The 18,254-nt window shown below is 44.5% G+C and overlaps 1 protein-coding gene across 1 annotated transcript in view; it reads left to right on the top strand.

Moving 5' to 3' along the window:
* The window catches only part of ALPK2 (alpha kinase 2), a 124,305-nt gene that overhangs the window by 33,318 nt on the left and 72,733 nt on the right, over window positions 1–18,254 (top strand). Inside the window, 1 exon segment of the mRNA XM_027576241.2 lies at window positions 14,622–16,356. Coding sequence (XP_027432042.2) covers window positions 14,622–16,356 — 1,735 coding nt within the window.

The following is an 18,254-nucleotide window of genomic DNA, read 5'->3' as shown; positions in this document are numbered from 1 at the left end:
GATCCCTCTGCCAGGAGTTCCTGCTGGATGGGGTGCGGAAAGGGAATGAGAAAAGGGGACTCTGAAGTGTGCCCCATGAATGATTCGTAGAACGAATGACAATTTTTTTTTTTTTTTTTTGGAGACAAGAAGTAGGTTTGGATAGGAAATTCCAGAGTTTGATTTTGGGCGTGCTGGGTGTTTGGTGAGTTAGCAGTCTTGGTCTTTCTGGATTCTAAGCTAACTTGATTTTATAAAAGAGCTCTGAGTCCTCCAGTGTCTAGGAGTGTGCTGTTCTTGGTCCTGTTCTCAAGATGCCATGTCTTTCAAAGATGGATTTACAATTTAATGTAGGAGTTTTTCTGTGGTCACAATGTACCTTGAGATTTCTGGACACATTCTGGGCATTATGCTAGCCTGGGTGCGTGGTAGGGACTGTTTCCAACCACCCTTGAGTTTTCTTTTGATAAGAGAGTTCAGTTGTCTATTAACTAAGCCTGATGGTAGTAACGCTGTAGGGTTTTTTTTTTTTTTTCCCCCTTCCTGAAGTCAGTTTGCTCATTTCTTATTTAAAGAATATCTGGTCAGCCTGTTTTGCTCCCAGAGGTTCAAAACGCTGTCAAAAGCTTAACACTTTTGTGCCACAAGAGAGCCAAAAATCACTCCTGATACATGCCCAGGCAAAGATCCCTCCTCTTTTTTTTTTAATTTTATTATGTTATGTTAGTCACCATACAATACATCATTAGTTTTTGATGTGGTGATCCACGATTCATTGTTTTCGTATAACACCCAGTGCTCCATGCAGTACGTGCCCTCCTTAATACCCATCACCGGGCTAACCCATCTCCCCTCCCCCCTCCCCTCTAGAACCCTCAGTTTGTTTCTCAGAGTCCATAGTCTCTCATGGTTCATCTCTCCCTCCGATTCCCCCCCCCATTTTTCCCTTCCTTCTCCTAATGTCCTCCATGCTGTTCCTTATGTTCCACAAATAAGTGAAACCATATGATAATTGACTTTCTCTGCCTGACTTATCTCACTTAGCATCATCTCCTCCAGTCCCATCCATGTTGATGTAAAAGTTGGGTATTCATCCTTTCTGATGGCTGAGTAATATTCCATTGTACATATGGACCACATCTTCTTTATCCATTCATCTGTTGAGGGGCGTCTTGGTTCTTTCCACAGTTTGGCTATTGCGGACATTGCTGCTATGAACATTGGGGTGCATATGGCCCTTCTTTTCACTACATCTGTGTCTTTGGGGTAAATACCCAGTAGTGCAATTGCTGGGTCATAGGGTAGCTCTATTTTTAATTTTTTGAGGCACCTCCACACTGTTTTCCAAAGTGGCTATACCAACCTGCATTCCCACCAACAGTGGAAGAGGGTTCCCCTTTCTCCACAACCTCTCCAACATTTGTTGTTTCTTTCCCTGTCCATTTTTGCCATTCTAACTGGTGTAAGGTGGTATCTCAATGTGGTTTTGATTTGAATTTCCCTGATGGCTAATGATGATGAACATTTTTTCATGTCTGTTAGCCATTTGTATGTCTTCTTCAGAGAAGTGTCTTTTCATATCTTCTGCCCACTTTTTGACTTGATTATTTGTTTTTTGGGTGTCGAGTTTGAGAAGTTCTTTATAGATCTTGGATACCAGCCCTTTATCTGTAGTGTCATTTGCAAATATCTTCTCCCATTCTGTGGGTTGCCTCTTTGTTTTGTTGACTGTTTCCTTTGCTGTGCAGAAGCTTTTTATCTTGATGAAGTCCCAAAAGTTCATTTTTGCTTTTGTTTCACTAGCTTTTGGAGATGTATCTTGAAAGAAGTTGCTGTGGGTGATGTCAAAGGGGTTACTGCCTATGTTCTCCTCTAGGATTTTGATGGATTCCTGTCTCACAATGAGGTCTTTCATCCACTTTGAGTTTATCTTTGTGAATGGTGTTAGAGAATGGTCGAGTTTCATTCTTCTGCATGTGGCTGTCCAATTTTCCCAGCACCATTTATTGAAGAGACTGTCTTTTTTCCATTGCATGTTTTTTCCTTTGTCAAAGATTATTTGACCATAGAGTTGAGGTCCATATCTGGGTTATCTGTTCTGTTCCATTGGTCTATATGTCTGTTTTTGTGCCAGTACCATGCTGTCTTGGTGATCACAGCTTTGTAATATAGCTTGAAATCGGGCAACGTGATGCCCCCAGCTTCGTTTTTCTTTTTCAACATTTCCTTGGCGATTCGGGGTCTTTTCTGATTCCATACAAATTTTAGGGTTGTTTGTTCCAGCACTTTGAAAAATGTCATTGGAATTTTGATCGGGATGGCACTGAAGGTAGAGATTGCTCTGGGTAGCATAGACATTTTAACAATGTTCATTCTTCCGATCCATGAGCATGGAATATTTTTCCATCTTTTTGTGTCTTCTTCAATTTCTTTCATGAGTGTTCTGTAGTTCCTAGAGTATAGATCCTTGACCTCTTTGATTAGGTTTATTCCGAGGTATCTTATGGTTTCTGGTGCTATTGTAAATGGAATCGTTTCTCTATTTTCTCTTTCTACAGTAGCATTGTTAGTGTATAAGAAAGCAACTGATTTCTGTGCATTGATTTTGTATCCTGCCACATTACTGAATTGCTGTATGAGTTCTAGTAATTTGGGGGTGGAGTCTTTTGGGTTTTCCACATAAAGTATCAAGTCATCTGCAAAAAGAGAGAGTTTGACTTCTTTGCCAATTTGAATACCTTTTATTTCTTTTTGTTGTCTGATTGCTGTTGCTAGGACTTCTAGTACCATGTTGAACAGTAGTGGCGAGAGTGGGCATCCTTGACGTGTTCCTGATCTTAAGGGAAAGGCTCTCAGCTTTTCCCCATTGAGGATAATATTCGCTGTGGGTTTTTCATAGATGGATTTTATGAACTTGAGGAATGTTCTCTCTATCCCTATACTCTGAAGAGTTTTAATCAGGAAAGGATGTTGTATTTTGTCAAATGCTTTTTCTGCATCAGTTGAGAGGACCTTATGGTTCTTCTCCCTCCTCTTATTAATGTGTTCTATCGCATTGATTGATTTGCGAATGTTGAACCACCCTTAAGATCCCTCCTCTTCCATCAATTTACCAACTCCCTTACCGCCTTCACGATCATACAAGAGCTAACGTTCATTTAGCTCAATGCTTCTGAGCTCTGGCTATCCTTTAGAATCACCTGGGAAGCTTAGAAAATACCCATGGTGAAGCCCTTCATCCTTGAGATGCTGCTTAATTGCTTTTTTTGGTAGAGCCCTGACCCTGGTATTTCTCCCCCTTTTGAATACTTCATTCTTTAGAGCAGTTTTAGGTCCAGTGCAAAGCTGAGCAGAAAGCACAGTTTCCACATCCGCCCTTGACCCACCTCATGCACAGCTTCCCCCACAGTCAACATCCCCCACCAGAGTGGTAGAGCTGTTCCCATCAGTGGGCCTACATGAGCCATCATTATCACCCAGAGTCCGTGGTTTACATTAGGATTCACTGTTGGTGTTGCACAGCCCATGCGTTTGGATGAATGCATAATGACGTGTATTCACCATTATAGTGAATGGTGAATACCAATTCCTGGTGGGTGACTCTAATGCTCAGCCAGGGCTGAGAACTGCTAATTCAGTGCTTCCTGTGTGCAGGGCCCTGCTTTAAGCACTTCTAGGAATAACCTCCCACAGTCCTCATGTCATCCTCTGGGGTAGGTATAGTTGTTGTACTTTGGGAGCTTGTCCATGTCACACAGTGAATGGGCAGGGTGTGGACCCAGGCAGTCTTGCTGCTAAGTCTGTCCCTTAACCCCTGTGCTATACTGGCTTTGCAAACTGCCTCCCCCCTCTGCTCAGAATTGCACTCGGGTGAAGGGGAAAAGTAGAATTCCCGCTGCCGTTCGCTCGTGTGCCGTGCTCCTGAGAAACCCTGTGCCTTTCAGCCCCCAGCTCCTGTCCTTTAGGGCTCTCTCCCCTACCAGCTCAATTTTTTACTGTCCCTTACACATGACCTGCTCATTCCAGCTCTGCTACACCTACCAGGAATGCCCTCCCCACCTTCCCACCAGCCAAAATTTAATCCTTCCACACTATGCTCAAGTTCCACGCTCCTGGCACGTTGTCTGAAGATCCAGGTCACCCTGACCTCTCCCCTCCTAGCACCAGAAACGCTCCCTGCCTCAGTTGTGCCTTTTGAGATTCAATGACACTAGAGTTTGCAAATTGCATATTGCTCCCTGTGTAACACCTGAAAGTCTTATCTCTCTGCAAAACTGGCAGCTCCCCTGGGAGACAAGTCTTATGCCATCAATTTCTCTCCCCTTTCTCAAGTCCCACACACTGGCTGGGCATGTCTTGTGGTAGGTCCAACAGGACATATGGAAGAATGAGGTGTTCCTGCTGGAGCAGGGACCACAGGCCATGTCAGGTAGGGAGAGCAGGAGCCCTCCATCCTTACCCTGCTACGTGTGGTGAGCATCTTACAGCATGGTTTCCATTCCTCCCTAAATGGCTGCTTTGATTGGATTCCCAGAGATTCCCAGTAAGCCTGAGGTCCAAACTCCTCAGTCCGGGGTGGAAAATCCCCCCCGATCTGGGCCCTGCCCAGTTCCTGGTGGGTGACCGTACCTCCTGATTTACCTGAGTCAGTCTCCATTTCCCAGGCATGGCCCTGGTTTCTGCCTGTGGTCTCTGTGTAAGTATTAATAGTGTCCCTTGGGGCGCCTGGGTGGCTCAGTCGGTTAAGCGGCTGCCTCCGGCTCGGGTCATGGTCCCGGGGTCCTGGGATCGAGTCCCGCATCGGGCTCCCTGCTCAGCGGGGAGCCTGCTTCTCCCTCTCCCTCTGCCTGCCTATCTGCCTACTTGCTCTCTCTCTGTATCTCTCTGCCAAATAGATAAATAAAATCTTTAAAAAAAATAGTGTCCCTTTTCATCCTCAAAACTGTTCTGTTTATTTTTTTTTAATTTTTTAAAGATTTTATTTATTTATTTGACAGAGAGAGATACAGCGAGAGAGGGAACACAAGCAGGGGGAGTGGGAGAGGGAGAAGCAGGCTTCCTGCTGAGCAGGGAGCCCGATATGGGGCTCGATCCCAGGACCCTGGGGCCATGACCTGAGGCAGACGCTGAACGACTGAGCCACCCAGGTGCCCCAAACCTGTTCTGTTTAAACAATAAATAATGCAGTGGCCCTACCTTTTAGCCCACTGCTCCCCCAGAGTCTCACCTTGAGGCTGTTTCTTCTGCCTGGAATGGTCAGCCCCCTCCCCAACCCCGGGCATATACCAGCTTTCCTGCCAAAATCCTACCGTGTATTTCCTAGGCTTGCTTCAGGTTTTTTTCTTTTTTCTTCCTTTTTTTTTTTTTTTTAAGATTTTATTTATTTATTTATTTATTTGAGAGAGAGAGTGAGCAGGAGAGAGCGCACAAGCCATGGGAGGGGCAGGGAAGCAGACTCCCCGCTGAGCAGGGAGCCCAACACGGGACTCAATTCCAGAACCCTGGGATCATGACCTGAGCCAAAGGCAGACGTTTCACCGACTGAGCCACCCAGGAGCCTCTGCTTCAGCTTTTAAATACCCAGGAAACCTTCCCTCATTATCTTGCAGCCCCTGACCCGAACCTCCATAATTGGTCGGATTTTTAATAGCCCTTAGCATGTACCGTTCTGTATTATAGCCATTGGTATCAATACCTCATTTCTCTTATTGGCTGAGAAGCTCCTAGGAAGGGCCTAGGAATTTACCATCTTTATTGTCTATACAGAGCCTAACACAGTGCCTTACACGTGGTAGACATTTCTTATAATTTTTTAACTGTGTTACTTAAGACACATCTTCTCGGGGCCTCAGTTCCAACGTAAGTGAACTAAATCATCTCTCCATCTGTCAGGGTCTAACCAGGAAGACAAAAACTATTTTCAGGCATTCAATATGGGGTTGTACAAGTGATTGAAACAAACAGGGGTCACCCAGAAATGAGCATCAGCAGGAAGCTACCATTCCCTAGGCTTCGCGGGTGAAGGGAGGCGGCAGGACGACTAGTTCCGGGTCACAGGGCAAAAGCTGGGACCCTGGTGGTCCTGTCCCATGGGACCTGGAGCTACTGACGATGACAGAGGGATGTCCTCTTAGAAATCCCACCAGAGGTGACTTTTCTCTTCTCCCCACTCTCCAATCTCCTGCCTCCCTGTGGTCCAATGCAGCAGGAAGCCAGTGGTCCTGGGAGCTGGGGAGCCTGGGCCTCAAGGGTCAGCTCCGGGAGACAGAGCAGAGCAGGGAAGGGCGCTGGGAGAGGGAGGCAGGTGGGCCCAGGGGCTGCACGGCTCCAAGTCATCTTTCAGTCTTCAGACTTGTGGTTCAGTAAATCCACTGGATAAATGAGTAAACTGGTAAATGTATATGGAAACTCCTCATCATTTTTTGGAAATGTGTCTAGTTGATTGTAGAAAATAAGATCAAGAAGTTGTGTGCGTTTCCAGTGTTAGAGTTCCCCCATCTCTACAACAAACATAGCTTTGGGGCATGAAAAAACCCAAGCCTTTCTTATTCCTTTAGTCATTCTGAATAATTCAATCAATCAGATTTGATAGTAGCAGTTAGGCAAGTAATAAGATACACTTAGTGTAAGAAAATATTTTGAGCTTCACCTGGTGCTGTGACGGTGGCAAGGACACAGATGTCATCGTGTATTTATTTATTGAACCAGGCGCTTTCCTTCCTGCTGCACAGGCAGGCAAGGCTCAGAAAATCCAGTGGGGGAGGGGGGGGCTTTGGCCGCCCCCCCCCCCCCCCCCCCCCGCATTCCTGGCTGCAGACATTTTGTTCCCAGAGATTGTTTTCCTCCCCTGGAAAGTGGCACATAGTAAAATAGAAAAATACCTGAAGCCCAGAGAGGATTTCATGTCTTACCTCCAGCCAATAGCTTGAGCTTCCTCTCCCACAAACTCTGTCCTCAGGGTGTCTGGTCAGATTGCAGGGTTTGTTTCAGCAATTTTAATCTTGTTGGGAGAGTTTTCTGGGGAGCAGGGGAATGACCTCCAGGAGACAAAAGAGAGAAGAGAAGCAACCTGAGCTGGGGAAATCCACTTTTCAGTCCACACGGGAGTAAGTCATTCTATTTTATTTGTGTCAGTGGGGTGGTGAATGAATAGATGTATAAGGAGTGTGTGTGAAAACCCAACCTGCCCCCCCCCCCCCAGGAGGCAGTAAGGGTGGGGATTGGAATGTAGGGATTTCAAAGACTATCAGGTCTGATAAGTCTGTTGTGCGGGTAGCTAGAGAAGAAAATGGATTCCTTGTCTTCTTTTTGCACCTGTTACATTCTATTCCCAAACCCTCTATTTTCATGTTCTTATGTACTCTTAGTTCTCACTCAATTTATAATCCTGTTCCCAAAGCACAAAACCATCCTAAGTTGGCGAGATCCCGAGGAACTTCTAAGGTTAGCGCCCCCCTTCCCCTCCTTCATTGATGGACCCAGCCTTCTCCTGCCCCAAATTAAATCGTGTAGACCCATGCACTGAGCATTAAATCAGAATCTCTAGGGGGTGGGACCCAGACATAGGTCTTCTTCCTCTTTGTAAGTCAGGAAATTGAGGCCCAAAGAGTCCTCTGCCTAAGGGAGCACCTAAATGATTATACCGAGCAAAACATCAGCCTTCCATGCAGCTGCCCATCTTCCAGAGTGCAAGAGCACTCCTCTGCCAGGTGTTTTGCCATGGGAGAATGCTGAGAGCACTTTAAAGCTTCCCTCAGTGAATAACTTTAATTAGTGGTTTTCAAAGTGTGGTCCATGGACCCCTGGGGGTCCCTAATGACCTTTCAGAGGATCTGCCAGATCAAAACTATTATCACAAAAATACTGAAACATTATTTGTCTTTTTCACTGTTTTGACATATGGAGTGATGATAAAAAGCAATAGATGGTAAAACTGTTGGTGGTTTAGCATGAACCTAGGCAGTGGTCCCAAATTATACTAGTTGTCATAGAATTCTTCACTGCCATACAGCCGTGGTTAAAAACAAACCAAAACCCAAAACATTTTGCTTGCTTGTGTTTCGGATGCAGCAATAAAAATTGTTAATTTCATTAAATCTTGATAAAGCCCTTTTTCTGCCCTGTAAGGAAATGGGAAATATGCCCAGAGCATCTCTGCTGGATTTCCTTGAGATGATAGTCATCTTGAGGGAAAGCACCTGTCTGATTGTTTAAGTTGCAAATTGAACTAGCCACTTTTTCATGGAGTACAATTTTTACTTGGAAGAACAATGAACAAATGATGATTATCCTGCCTCGGATATTTGGCAAACATTGTCTTGAAAATTAACAAAGTAGACCTGCCACTTCAAGGAAAACTAATAGTATTTGTTCCTAGTGATAAAAATCCAAACTTTTTAAAAAGGTACAAACTTCCAGCTATAAAATAAGTAAGTCCTGAAAATGTTGTGTACAGTATGGTGACTGTAGTTAATAATGTATTGTGTATTTGAAAGTTGCTGAGAGAGTAGATCCTAAAAGTTCTCATGACAAGAAAAAGAAATTTGTAACTGTGGTGATTGTTGTTAACTAGACTTATTGCAGTGATCATTTCACAAGGTATACAAATATCGAATCATTATGTCATACACCTGAAACTAATGTAATGTTATATGTCAGTTATACCCCAATTAAAAAAAAAAAACCAAGCTTTCAAGCTATCACTTCAGTCCCTTCTCTGAACTAAGAACTTCCATTCTCCCCCTTTCCCAGGGCTTGTTATTTGTTTGTTTAGTGACTTTTCTGAACTAATTCTTTAAGTCAGTATTCTTTATTGTTTCTGGTCACTGAAGTCTGCTCAGTTTTACTTAGTGGTTGACTAATGACTACATGGAGATTTCCTTAGATGCCTGGAACAAGTAAGTCTCCCAGTTTTTGTTGAGAGACTCTGTGCACATGTTGGGGCATGCCTTCAACACTCAGCCAAGCAGTGGGCAACTCTGTCTTAGCCTTCACTTCCTGCTAGCACGAAGACTTCAGGTCAGAGTTGAGAGCTTAATGTCTTCTCAGGTCTTTCCTGAGCATACATATAGCCGTGGACATGCTCACAGCCATACACATGTGCATGGCCTTCTGGATTCCCAGAAACATGTTGGAGCTTTTCAATGCCCCCTATGGACATCTCATTCCCTAGCTTTCCCTTTTAATCTTTCTGGTTAGCCTGTTGTTTGTCTCGCCAGTTATCCACTGCCTCAGGCAGCCATCATGTTAAACAGTTGCCTCTGAATTTCTTCCTGACAAATGTCTCAGGGAAAATGTTCTTCAGTCTAGTTGAACTCTGAATCAGGACACATAAACACAGTCTTATTAATGTGTTATTTATTTATTTGAGAGAGAGAGTGAGCAGGAGAGAGCGCATAAGCCATGGGAGGGGCAGAGAAGCAGACTCCCCGCTGAGCAGGGAGCCCAACACGGGACTCAATTCCAGAACCCTGGGATCATGACCTGAGCCAAAGGCAGACGTTTCACCGACTGAGCCACCCAGCAGATCTTTCTGGGAGCCAGCAGACAGATCAGATGACAATTCCCTGGGAATGGGGGCTTTGGAGTTGCTTCAACCGTGTTCGGCCCCTTCTGTGGCTGCCAGACTGCTGATTTTCGCCGTGATTGTGAACACTTGGTTTACAGGACTCCATGGAGGTGGGGATGAGGGATAGGACAGGGGAAGTTACAACACCAGAAAATTTGCTCTTCTTCCTGAGATTCAGTAATTTTTCTTGAATAAATCCCCCTCAGATTGTCTTTGGTTAATTTTCAGAATTCTGAAAAAGTTGATTCAGACACATTTTGCCAGCATTCTTGTTGCTTTTACAGAGGAGAAGATTTTCAGTAGTCTTTACTCTGCCATTTTACTGATGTCCTCCATCCTTCCACTGCTACCAAGCAACTTAGCACAGAATTGACTTACATAGTTATGATCAATTAACATTGGTATTCTTTCCCTAACCAGAAATTTCAAAAACTTGTATCCTTCATCAGAAGCTTGACAGTTTGCCAGTACTTCCAAATTATTCTGGAAAGAGCAGTAGGAATATTAATTAATGTGATTTTTAAAAAAAATATTGTATAATGAAATGTAATGTTTAGAAGATCTCGTGAACCAAGTTCCTCCAGATGAGCAATACATGATGTTACAAAATCACATATGGGTAAAATGCATGTAAAATGCAGTCTAGATGAATGGATTTTATGTAACTATATGATAGAGTTTCAGATTCCACATTGCATCCACTCTTTGTATAGTAGTGAAGATTATCTGCAATCATATGAAAAGACTATTAAAATACTCTTCCTTTTCCAACTGCATATCTGCATGAGGCCAGATTTTCTCCCTATACTTCAACCAAACCAAAGTATTGCATCACAATGCAGAAGCAGATAAAAAAAAACCCAGCTGTCTTTTATTAGGCCAGATATTAGATGTGTGAAAAAATGTAAAGCAATGCTATTCTTATGAAATTTTACTTTGTTTAGGAAAAATATAGGTAGCATATAAATGTATGCTATCCATGCTCACATGTAATGAGCTTATTTTTGTTATTTTTAAATGAATAAACGTTTTCAATTTTTCTCAGTTTTAATTTTAATATGGTAAATATTGACAGACATAACCCTCATAAACAAACGTTCTTGGGAGTCCTCAATTGTTTTTGAGAGTGTATAAAGGGGTCCTATTGCCCAAATATCTAAGAACCTCTGGTTTAGACCAACCCAGGGGGTTCAAGCCCAGAAGAAGCCCCATCCACTTAAGGTCACATGTGCCTCTTTTTCTTTAACATGGAAATGATTAATTTAGAAAGAATGTAGAGTATTCCAACAAGACTTCCACAGCAAGGCAGGGGAATGCTGCTGCTTCCTTTGGCCAAAAGGAAAGATATGCAAGGTGGGAGTTGTTCAGGGAATTTCTTCCGGGAAGCTTTTGCATTCCTGTCAAATCACTGTGGGGCACACAGGTCACTCTGCCAGCATCTTGCAGATTCTAAAGCCCAACCCAACTCTCACCATTTAGCTGCCCCCACTGAAGTCCCCTCTTGGAGCTTCCCTTGCTCTTCCAGTTTCCACCTGACAACTTAGCACAGAACTGACCTACGAGGTCAGACTGTTTCTCCCAGTAGACTTTCAGTCATTTTAGGACTGGACATGACGTGGCACGCATCTCCTTGACTCTTGCTCGGCACTCAACATAATACTGGGCACCAGAACAAAGTCTTCACGAGTGTGTCAGTTGACCGATGCAGATGAACACTTAGGACAGAAACAGTGTATTTGCAAAATTGATTGCTCTACATCTGTCACTTCCTTTTTCTGAATGTGAGTTTTCTAACACGATGTACCAAGCCCGGCTTCAGAGTAGAAGGCTCTGGTTTCCTAGCCCAGCTCCATCACTTACCAACTTTGTCACTTTGGGGAAATTACTCAACCCCTTTGAGCCTCAGTTTTGCATGCAGGGAGCAGCACGCACATTGTTTACTAGAGGGGACATTCAACAAATGTAGCACTCCTGGCCGAATGTTCTCCCTCTCTTAAGATGCTTAGAGATAATGATCAAGGACGTGTCAACCACAAACCATAAGTCACTGAAAAGAGGTCATTAGCCAGTGAGAAGAACTGTACTTAATTAACTTCTGAGAGGTCAGTTATGCTTTTTCCTCTTTGGTAGACATAGGACGATTTGTAAATCTTCTATCGGCTGAAACACATACTCCATAAAATCATATATTACTAAATCATAACGTTCTCCCATTTGCTTATTTAGTCATTCAGAAGTGAAATATATTTAACCCAATTATTTTCTCCATATTTTTTCTAAAATTTCTTTGGTTTTCCATCCTTGGTTCTTGAGAACCATCCCTGTTCCCTGCCTTGAATGCTTTCTTACCTGGTCCTTTGGCCTCTCCGCCTTATTTCCTTCTCTCCCTTTCTGTTCTTTCCACACAATCTTGGTACTTTCGGGGCAGGTGGTTTCCCTGGCATAGGGACCATGTCTGGATAAATCAGGAAATCAGAATTACTTGGGATTTCCCAGTAGCCCACGGTACTATTCTGTGCTCTTTGTAAGTTCCTATCTGAGGCCAGGTCTCCAAGAATTAATGGAAAAGAGGCAAGCGGGCAGTGGTGTGGGCCATGTGACGCTCAAACGAAGGCCCCCTTCTCTTCATTCAGCTTTAATTCAGCTCAGCTGAGGAGACCTACGTGTAAGTAATCCTCATTATTTAGGATTACTTACTTGAGGATGAGGTGGTCTCCAAGGGTGGGCCCAGGACAATTTGTAGCAGAATGTGTTTGGGATCTCTTTTTTTCTTTTTTAAAGGTTTATTTATTTATTTGAGGGGGGAGGGGCAGAGGGAGAGGGAGAAGCACCCTCCCCGCCGAGCAGGGAGCCCAACACGGGGCTCTAACACAACCCTACCCGAAATCAAGAGTCAGATGCTCAATCGACTGAGCCACCCAGGCGCCCCTGTTTAGGATCTTTAAAAGCAGATTCTCAGGCCTTTTACCCATGGATTCTGATTCAAAAATTTTAAATGGAGTTTCCTGATGCTTCTTCTGCACACTTCTTGAGAACCCAAGGCAATCTGGTCTTAGCACTCTCATTTTTTTTTTTAAATTGAGTTATATTTGGGGCACGTGGGTGGCTCAGTCATTAAGCTTCTGCCTTCGGCTCAGGTCATGATCCCAGGGTCCTGGGATCGAGCCCCACATCGGGCTCCCTGCTCAGTGGGAAGCCCGCTTCTCCCTCTCCCACTCCCCTGCTTGTGTTCCCTCTCTCACTGTGTCTCTCTCTGTCAAATAAATAAAGAAAATCTTTAAAAAAATAGTTATATTTGACGTACAACATTGTGTATGTTTTAAGGTGTACAGCATATTGATTTGATGCATTTATGATTGCCATAGCAGTTTTAGCTAATGTTTCTATCACACCATGTAAATACCATTTTAGCCCTTCCACATTCTTACAGAATATATGTGGCATAAAGTTTCTGCTTTGCCAAGCCCGTTCACATTGATTTTCTCATTTGAACCTCAGAATAACCTTGTGAAGTAGACAGGAGGGGCAGGTACTTTTCCTCTAGAAAGGTACCCTAAATTTCAGTCTCCCCATGTTGTTGGCCAAGACAAATCTGAATATCAGCGGTGGCCAGCCTCAGCCACCCCTGATGGGCTTCTACTTGGGAATCAGATTATTAAAAACCAAGATATTAACAAAATTGGAATTAGTCTATGATTTTTAAAAATGAGGTGTGTGTGAGCAGGCACCCAACTATTTTTTTTTTTTAGATTTTATTTATTTATTTGACAGAGGCAGAGAGATCACAAGTAGGCAGAGAGGCAGGCAGAGAGAGGGGGAAGCAGGCTCCCTGCTGAGCAGAGAGCCCAATGCGGGGCTCGATCCCAGGACCTTGAGATCATGACCTGAGCCGAAGGCAGACTCTTAACCAACTGAGCCACGCAGGTGCCCCAAACACCCAACCATTGAGGGCTTATGAGCACATATGAGCTTGGGGAGACAGAAGGATGCCTTCAGCGAGAAGAAAGCAAATAAGAAAGACTGTGTGCCATTGAGTGTCTAACAATGACCCTTCTAGGTTAGATATTGGTGCACATTTTGTGCAAATCAGTCAATAAATATCTAAACATCACCTCTAATTCTGGCCAGACCCACAACTCCTGCCTTCTGAAAATGCTGATTTACTTTTGAGCTGGATACTGCATCCAGTGAGACCAGCAATGTTATAGCTACACTGAGGTCAATTGAGATAAAGGAGTGCAAATTACAAAGCAAGTGTAACAAGTTTTTATTGGGACTGCAGAGCCTGGAGGCCCTAGTGGGAAAGGTCAGGAAAGCCTGTTAGGCTTGAGTTAATAAAGGGAGGGGCCACAGGAGTACCATCTCTCCTGGAGCAGGGAGAGCAGGCTCAGCATGATCCAGGATTCAGTTTCTTCCCTGCTGGGTCCAAGCCAAACACCTGACTTGGTCTATGTAAGTCAGGATGGCGTGTGGACATGGGTTTCCAGCCAGAGGGGCTCATGGGGTGGGGTTTAGACTTCATAGTCATGTAAAATGAAGAGAAATGGCACCATTCTTCATACACATAATCCCAGTGTGGTACCTTTACAGCCTCCTGGGAAGAACCTTGCCTTCTCAGCACAGGCTTAAAAAGAGCAATTGCTTATGCTCTTCCACTGCATGGGGTCGAATTCTTCAGTTGTTTTTATACAATGTCTCACTCCAGAAAATGATGTTTTTTTTTTTTTTTCAAATTCCCATAGCATAAAAAAAGACTTAAAATAAAAGGAGAAAAGAAGAAACTAGAATATCAGATGCTTCCCCATTCATCTGAATAAGTCTCAGCATTTTTCAAGTTGGGGTAATATTGTGAAAAGTTCTAAGGGAAGATGCTGAGCTTCCTGGGTTCTCAGCTCGAGGGCAACTGGAACTCAGGAGCTGGTTGCCTCTGACCACGAGCACCTTTGCAGGGAGACCACAGATCTCTTTGAGGGTGCAGCAAAAACCATGGTGGTTTTCTGTGTGCCATGACGTGAAAGAGTTGGCATGTCCGTCCAAACCCAGCAAACTTACCTGTTTATTCTCTTCCTCCTAGCTGTATCCCAGATGACGCTGCTGTTTACCAAATCTCCGCTAAAAACTGTTCCAGAATGATTTGCTGCTCTGCGTCTGTTGAATTCACGTGCTCAGCAGAGAACCCAGAGCTCTCTCCCAGCCGGAAGGATGGCGGGGGCACGGGCTGGAAACATGCAACAGAGGCATGTGTGCAGGAGAAAACAAATCAGCTCGATGAGAAAGAATATCCTTGCAAGGGGGAAGAAAGTATCTCCGCAGGTTGTCGCATGTCAGCTGATGCCCCCTCCTCCAAACTCAGCTGTCCATGCTCACTCCAGTTATTGGTCAATAGAGGCACTAGTGCCTCCAGTTCTGAAAATCCCCGGGATGTTAAAGGAACGAGGCCAACGGAAGAGGCTCATGATCTGGATGACGCAGAGGTGGTTGCAGATGGGTTGCTTTTCTCTAATTCAAGTTATATTCCCACTAAACAAAACGTCTGTTGCCACAGAACTGTGCATTCCAAAGTATCGAGGCTAACGGATGGTGCCTTAAACAGTGATGACCCTCATGAGGAAGTCTCAGATTCTGGGCAAGCAGAACCCAAAGTGCAGAAATACATCAGCTTCAGCCGGCCCCTGTCGGAGGCGACTGCATCCGTCTGTCCAGGTGACAGGGCCACGATCAAGCAGCAAGTCAGCCCACAGGTGTCCAGTGAAGACTCTGACAGTGACTATGAACTTTGCCCAGAGATAACCCTAACCTGCACCGAGGAGTTTTCAGATGATGACCTAGAGTATCTGGAATGTTCCGACGTTATGACGGATTACTCTAATGCAGTTTGGCAAAGGAACCTGCAGGGGACTGAGCAGGTTTTTTTATTAGAAAGCGATGACGAAGAGATAGAATTCAGTGCGTGTTGCCTGGGTGGGTGTGAGCATCTCCTCAGTGAAATGGGTTGTGGGCCTCGGGTGTCAGATGACACCAGGCCTATGGATGCCACCACTGGCTTCTGCGGTTATCACTCACAACCCCAAGAAGTGGGGGTGAGGAGCAGCCAAGCCTCCACCCACAGTCCCTCATCCCTGCAAACGGGGATGATTCTGACTTTGGGACCTCACCGGGACGCAACGTCTACAGTGACAGACCAGGGGAGATATAAGCCACCCACTGCTTCTGAGGCCGCTGAAAATGATTATCCAGGAATTCGAAGAGAAACCAGAGACAGCCACCAGGCAGGAGAGGAATTCACCAGTGACAATCTGCTAAACATGGATAAAGCAGTGATAGAGATGGCGATGAAGCGCTTGTCTGGTGAGTTAGAAAAGTCAGGGGCGAACCAGTGGTTGGAGATCGCAGCCGAGGAAAAAGTAAGGGATGAGGGTTCATTGACCAAGAGGGGCTCAGAGAAACCTGACAGGGTGAGGCGGCCCAGCATGAGAGGAAAACCCAAAAAGCTGAGCCCCAACTGGAAAGAAAGTGCAACAGAAGGCACCCTTAATCTCCTCTATCCCAAAGAACCTGTTAAGCACCCACTAACCCAGAGTGATAAGAGAGACGGTTCTCATGCCGGAGCACAAGCTGCCGAGTGGAATTCCCAGTTCCCTGAAGGAGAATGTGCTGTTGCAGCCCAAGCCAAGCAAGAAGCAAAACCCCATGGAACTGCCCCGGGCTCACTCCCCCGAGGAGGGAACTCAGGCTTCTCGGGAGAAGGGGTGCCAGTCCAGAACCTATTCAAAACGAGCAGAGCTCCAGACTGCAGGGCTCATCCTCAGGTAAGGCTCCTCTTTTTAAAAATTACTAGATGGAAGGTATTTGGGGTGTGTGTGTGTGTGTGTATGTCTTCCCTTCATATTCACGATCCCCGTACCACAGTGTAAATCAGAAGCTAGGAGTAGCCGCTGCTGCTGGGAAGGAGATCTGGTTTTGAAAAAAGGCCCAGATAAACCCTAAGCCATCCTAATTATAGCCAAAGACAGAAGTGAGAGGCACTAATGGGATTCCAGACAGCTGGAAAAAGAAATTCGATATTTTGTCGACTGCATGTGTTTTACCAGGCCATGTCCCTATTCAGAACGTTTTTCAAGCAAACGTGTTGGGCGAAGACTTTAAAAGGGAAAAAAAAAATTCTCTGTAGTCATTTTTCAGGAGCCCTTTGAAAACGGTAAGCGCTGGCTTTAATCAGAAATCATCGTAAAAATGAAAGATCTCGGTGTGTCTCAGTGATTTGCAGAGTCCGCTTTCACGGTGCTGGAGAAGGGGGACAGAGTTGGTTTTCTGTGCCCAAAAACCAAAGTGGATTTGTGAACGAATGTTTGTTTTGTTTTTCTTAGATCACAAAGTATGAAAGAGGCTAAGGAAACACTGCCAGGAAATAAATTTGTTTCACCCTGTTACTGATTGGGGGGTTTATTTGAAAGAGATGGAATTAAATTAACAGAAATAGGGCACAAAAGATACTGTGTTTGATATGTGAATTTCTCGTATTAATTTTAAACAGTCCCAAATGGGTTTTGGACTGATGTTGTGCTGTGTGGCCACGATTTTATTTTTGTAGATAACTACCTAAGAAAAGTTATTCAATTATTCTTACTAGACCTGTGTTCTCTCTCCCCCCAACTTCAGAGTAGGAACCTAGTGTTTTTACAGATTGGACATACTCCAAAGAAAATGAAATATTCCCAAATGCATTCACAGTTACTGAACTCTAGCTGTGAAAAAGTAAACATGTAATACATTGGTTTCTAAAGACCCAGTCATAAAGTAGCCAATCTAAAAGTCTCCAGATCTGAGGTAGCTTTTTCCTGAGCAAATTTTCTCTGCCCCATAAGTCACATTTATACTTTACTTTTTGCAGGAGAGCCAGCTTTATGCTATTTGGTTGTTTAACACCTACCACTGGGGTGATCACACGCCAATGACCACAGATGCCTGCCCAGGATAGGTTTATGGAAGTGGTTTAGCCAAAGGTTAATACAAAATGAAGTTGCAGTGTTAATTTTTTCATGTCAGTACACATAGCATTTCCTTTTCTATTCATAAAACGCTCTTCCTGGCTCAGCTAAGTACCTTGTTACAGTTGTTTATCCACATTGAGCATTCCATTGGGCAAATTATCTTCCTGATTAAAGGTGAGGGGGGGGTGAGAGAGGTAAAGTGGCCAAGGAAGAATACTTGGAGGGGAGGAGGCTGGTGACAATGTTAGTTTTAGACCCACCACTGGGGGAGACAATCTCTAGCTTCCTCAGCTGCCAACAATGAGAGGAGCTAAATGAAGGAGCCCCCTTTGTCATCCTCGGCTTGCATCCTTAAACTGAATTCTGAGATCGGGAGTCCTGGTGACAGCAAGCTCCATGCAGCTAAATAAAATGGGCCATCTCGGGAACCACAGTCGTCTGTCTGGTGCACATTCTTGTCTCCATCAAAGTTCTTGTGGGACTGTTTCTTGTACACTCACACACACTCACCTTTCCAGCTATCGGCTCCAGGTCTGAGGTGCGTGTTTTGTGTTTTGTGGCGTGACTCCAGCAATTACCTCAGACCCATAAAGGTGACTTTTTAGGAAGCTTGCATTCTGCAGGTAGTTGGGCTGTCTCTCACTTTGCTGTGCTCAGTAGCAGAGCCAGCCTCTCACTCAAGGGCGACCAGAAATGTGAATGGAAGTTGGAGATTC

The sequence above is a fragment of the Zalophus californianus genome, chromosome 14 (assembly GCF_009762305.2).
Source record: "Zalophus californianus isolate mZalCal1 chromosome 14, mZalCal1.pri.v2, whole genome shotgun sequence".
In the NCBI taxonomy this organism is placed as follows: domain Eukaryota; kingdom Metazoa; phylum Chordata; class Mammalia; order Carnivora; family Otariidae; genus Zalophus; species Zalophus californianus.
Note: the sequence above shows the minus strand (reverse complement) of the source record. Positions and strands in the feature narration are given on the sequence as shown.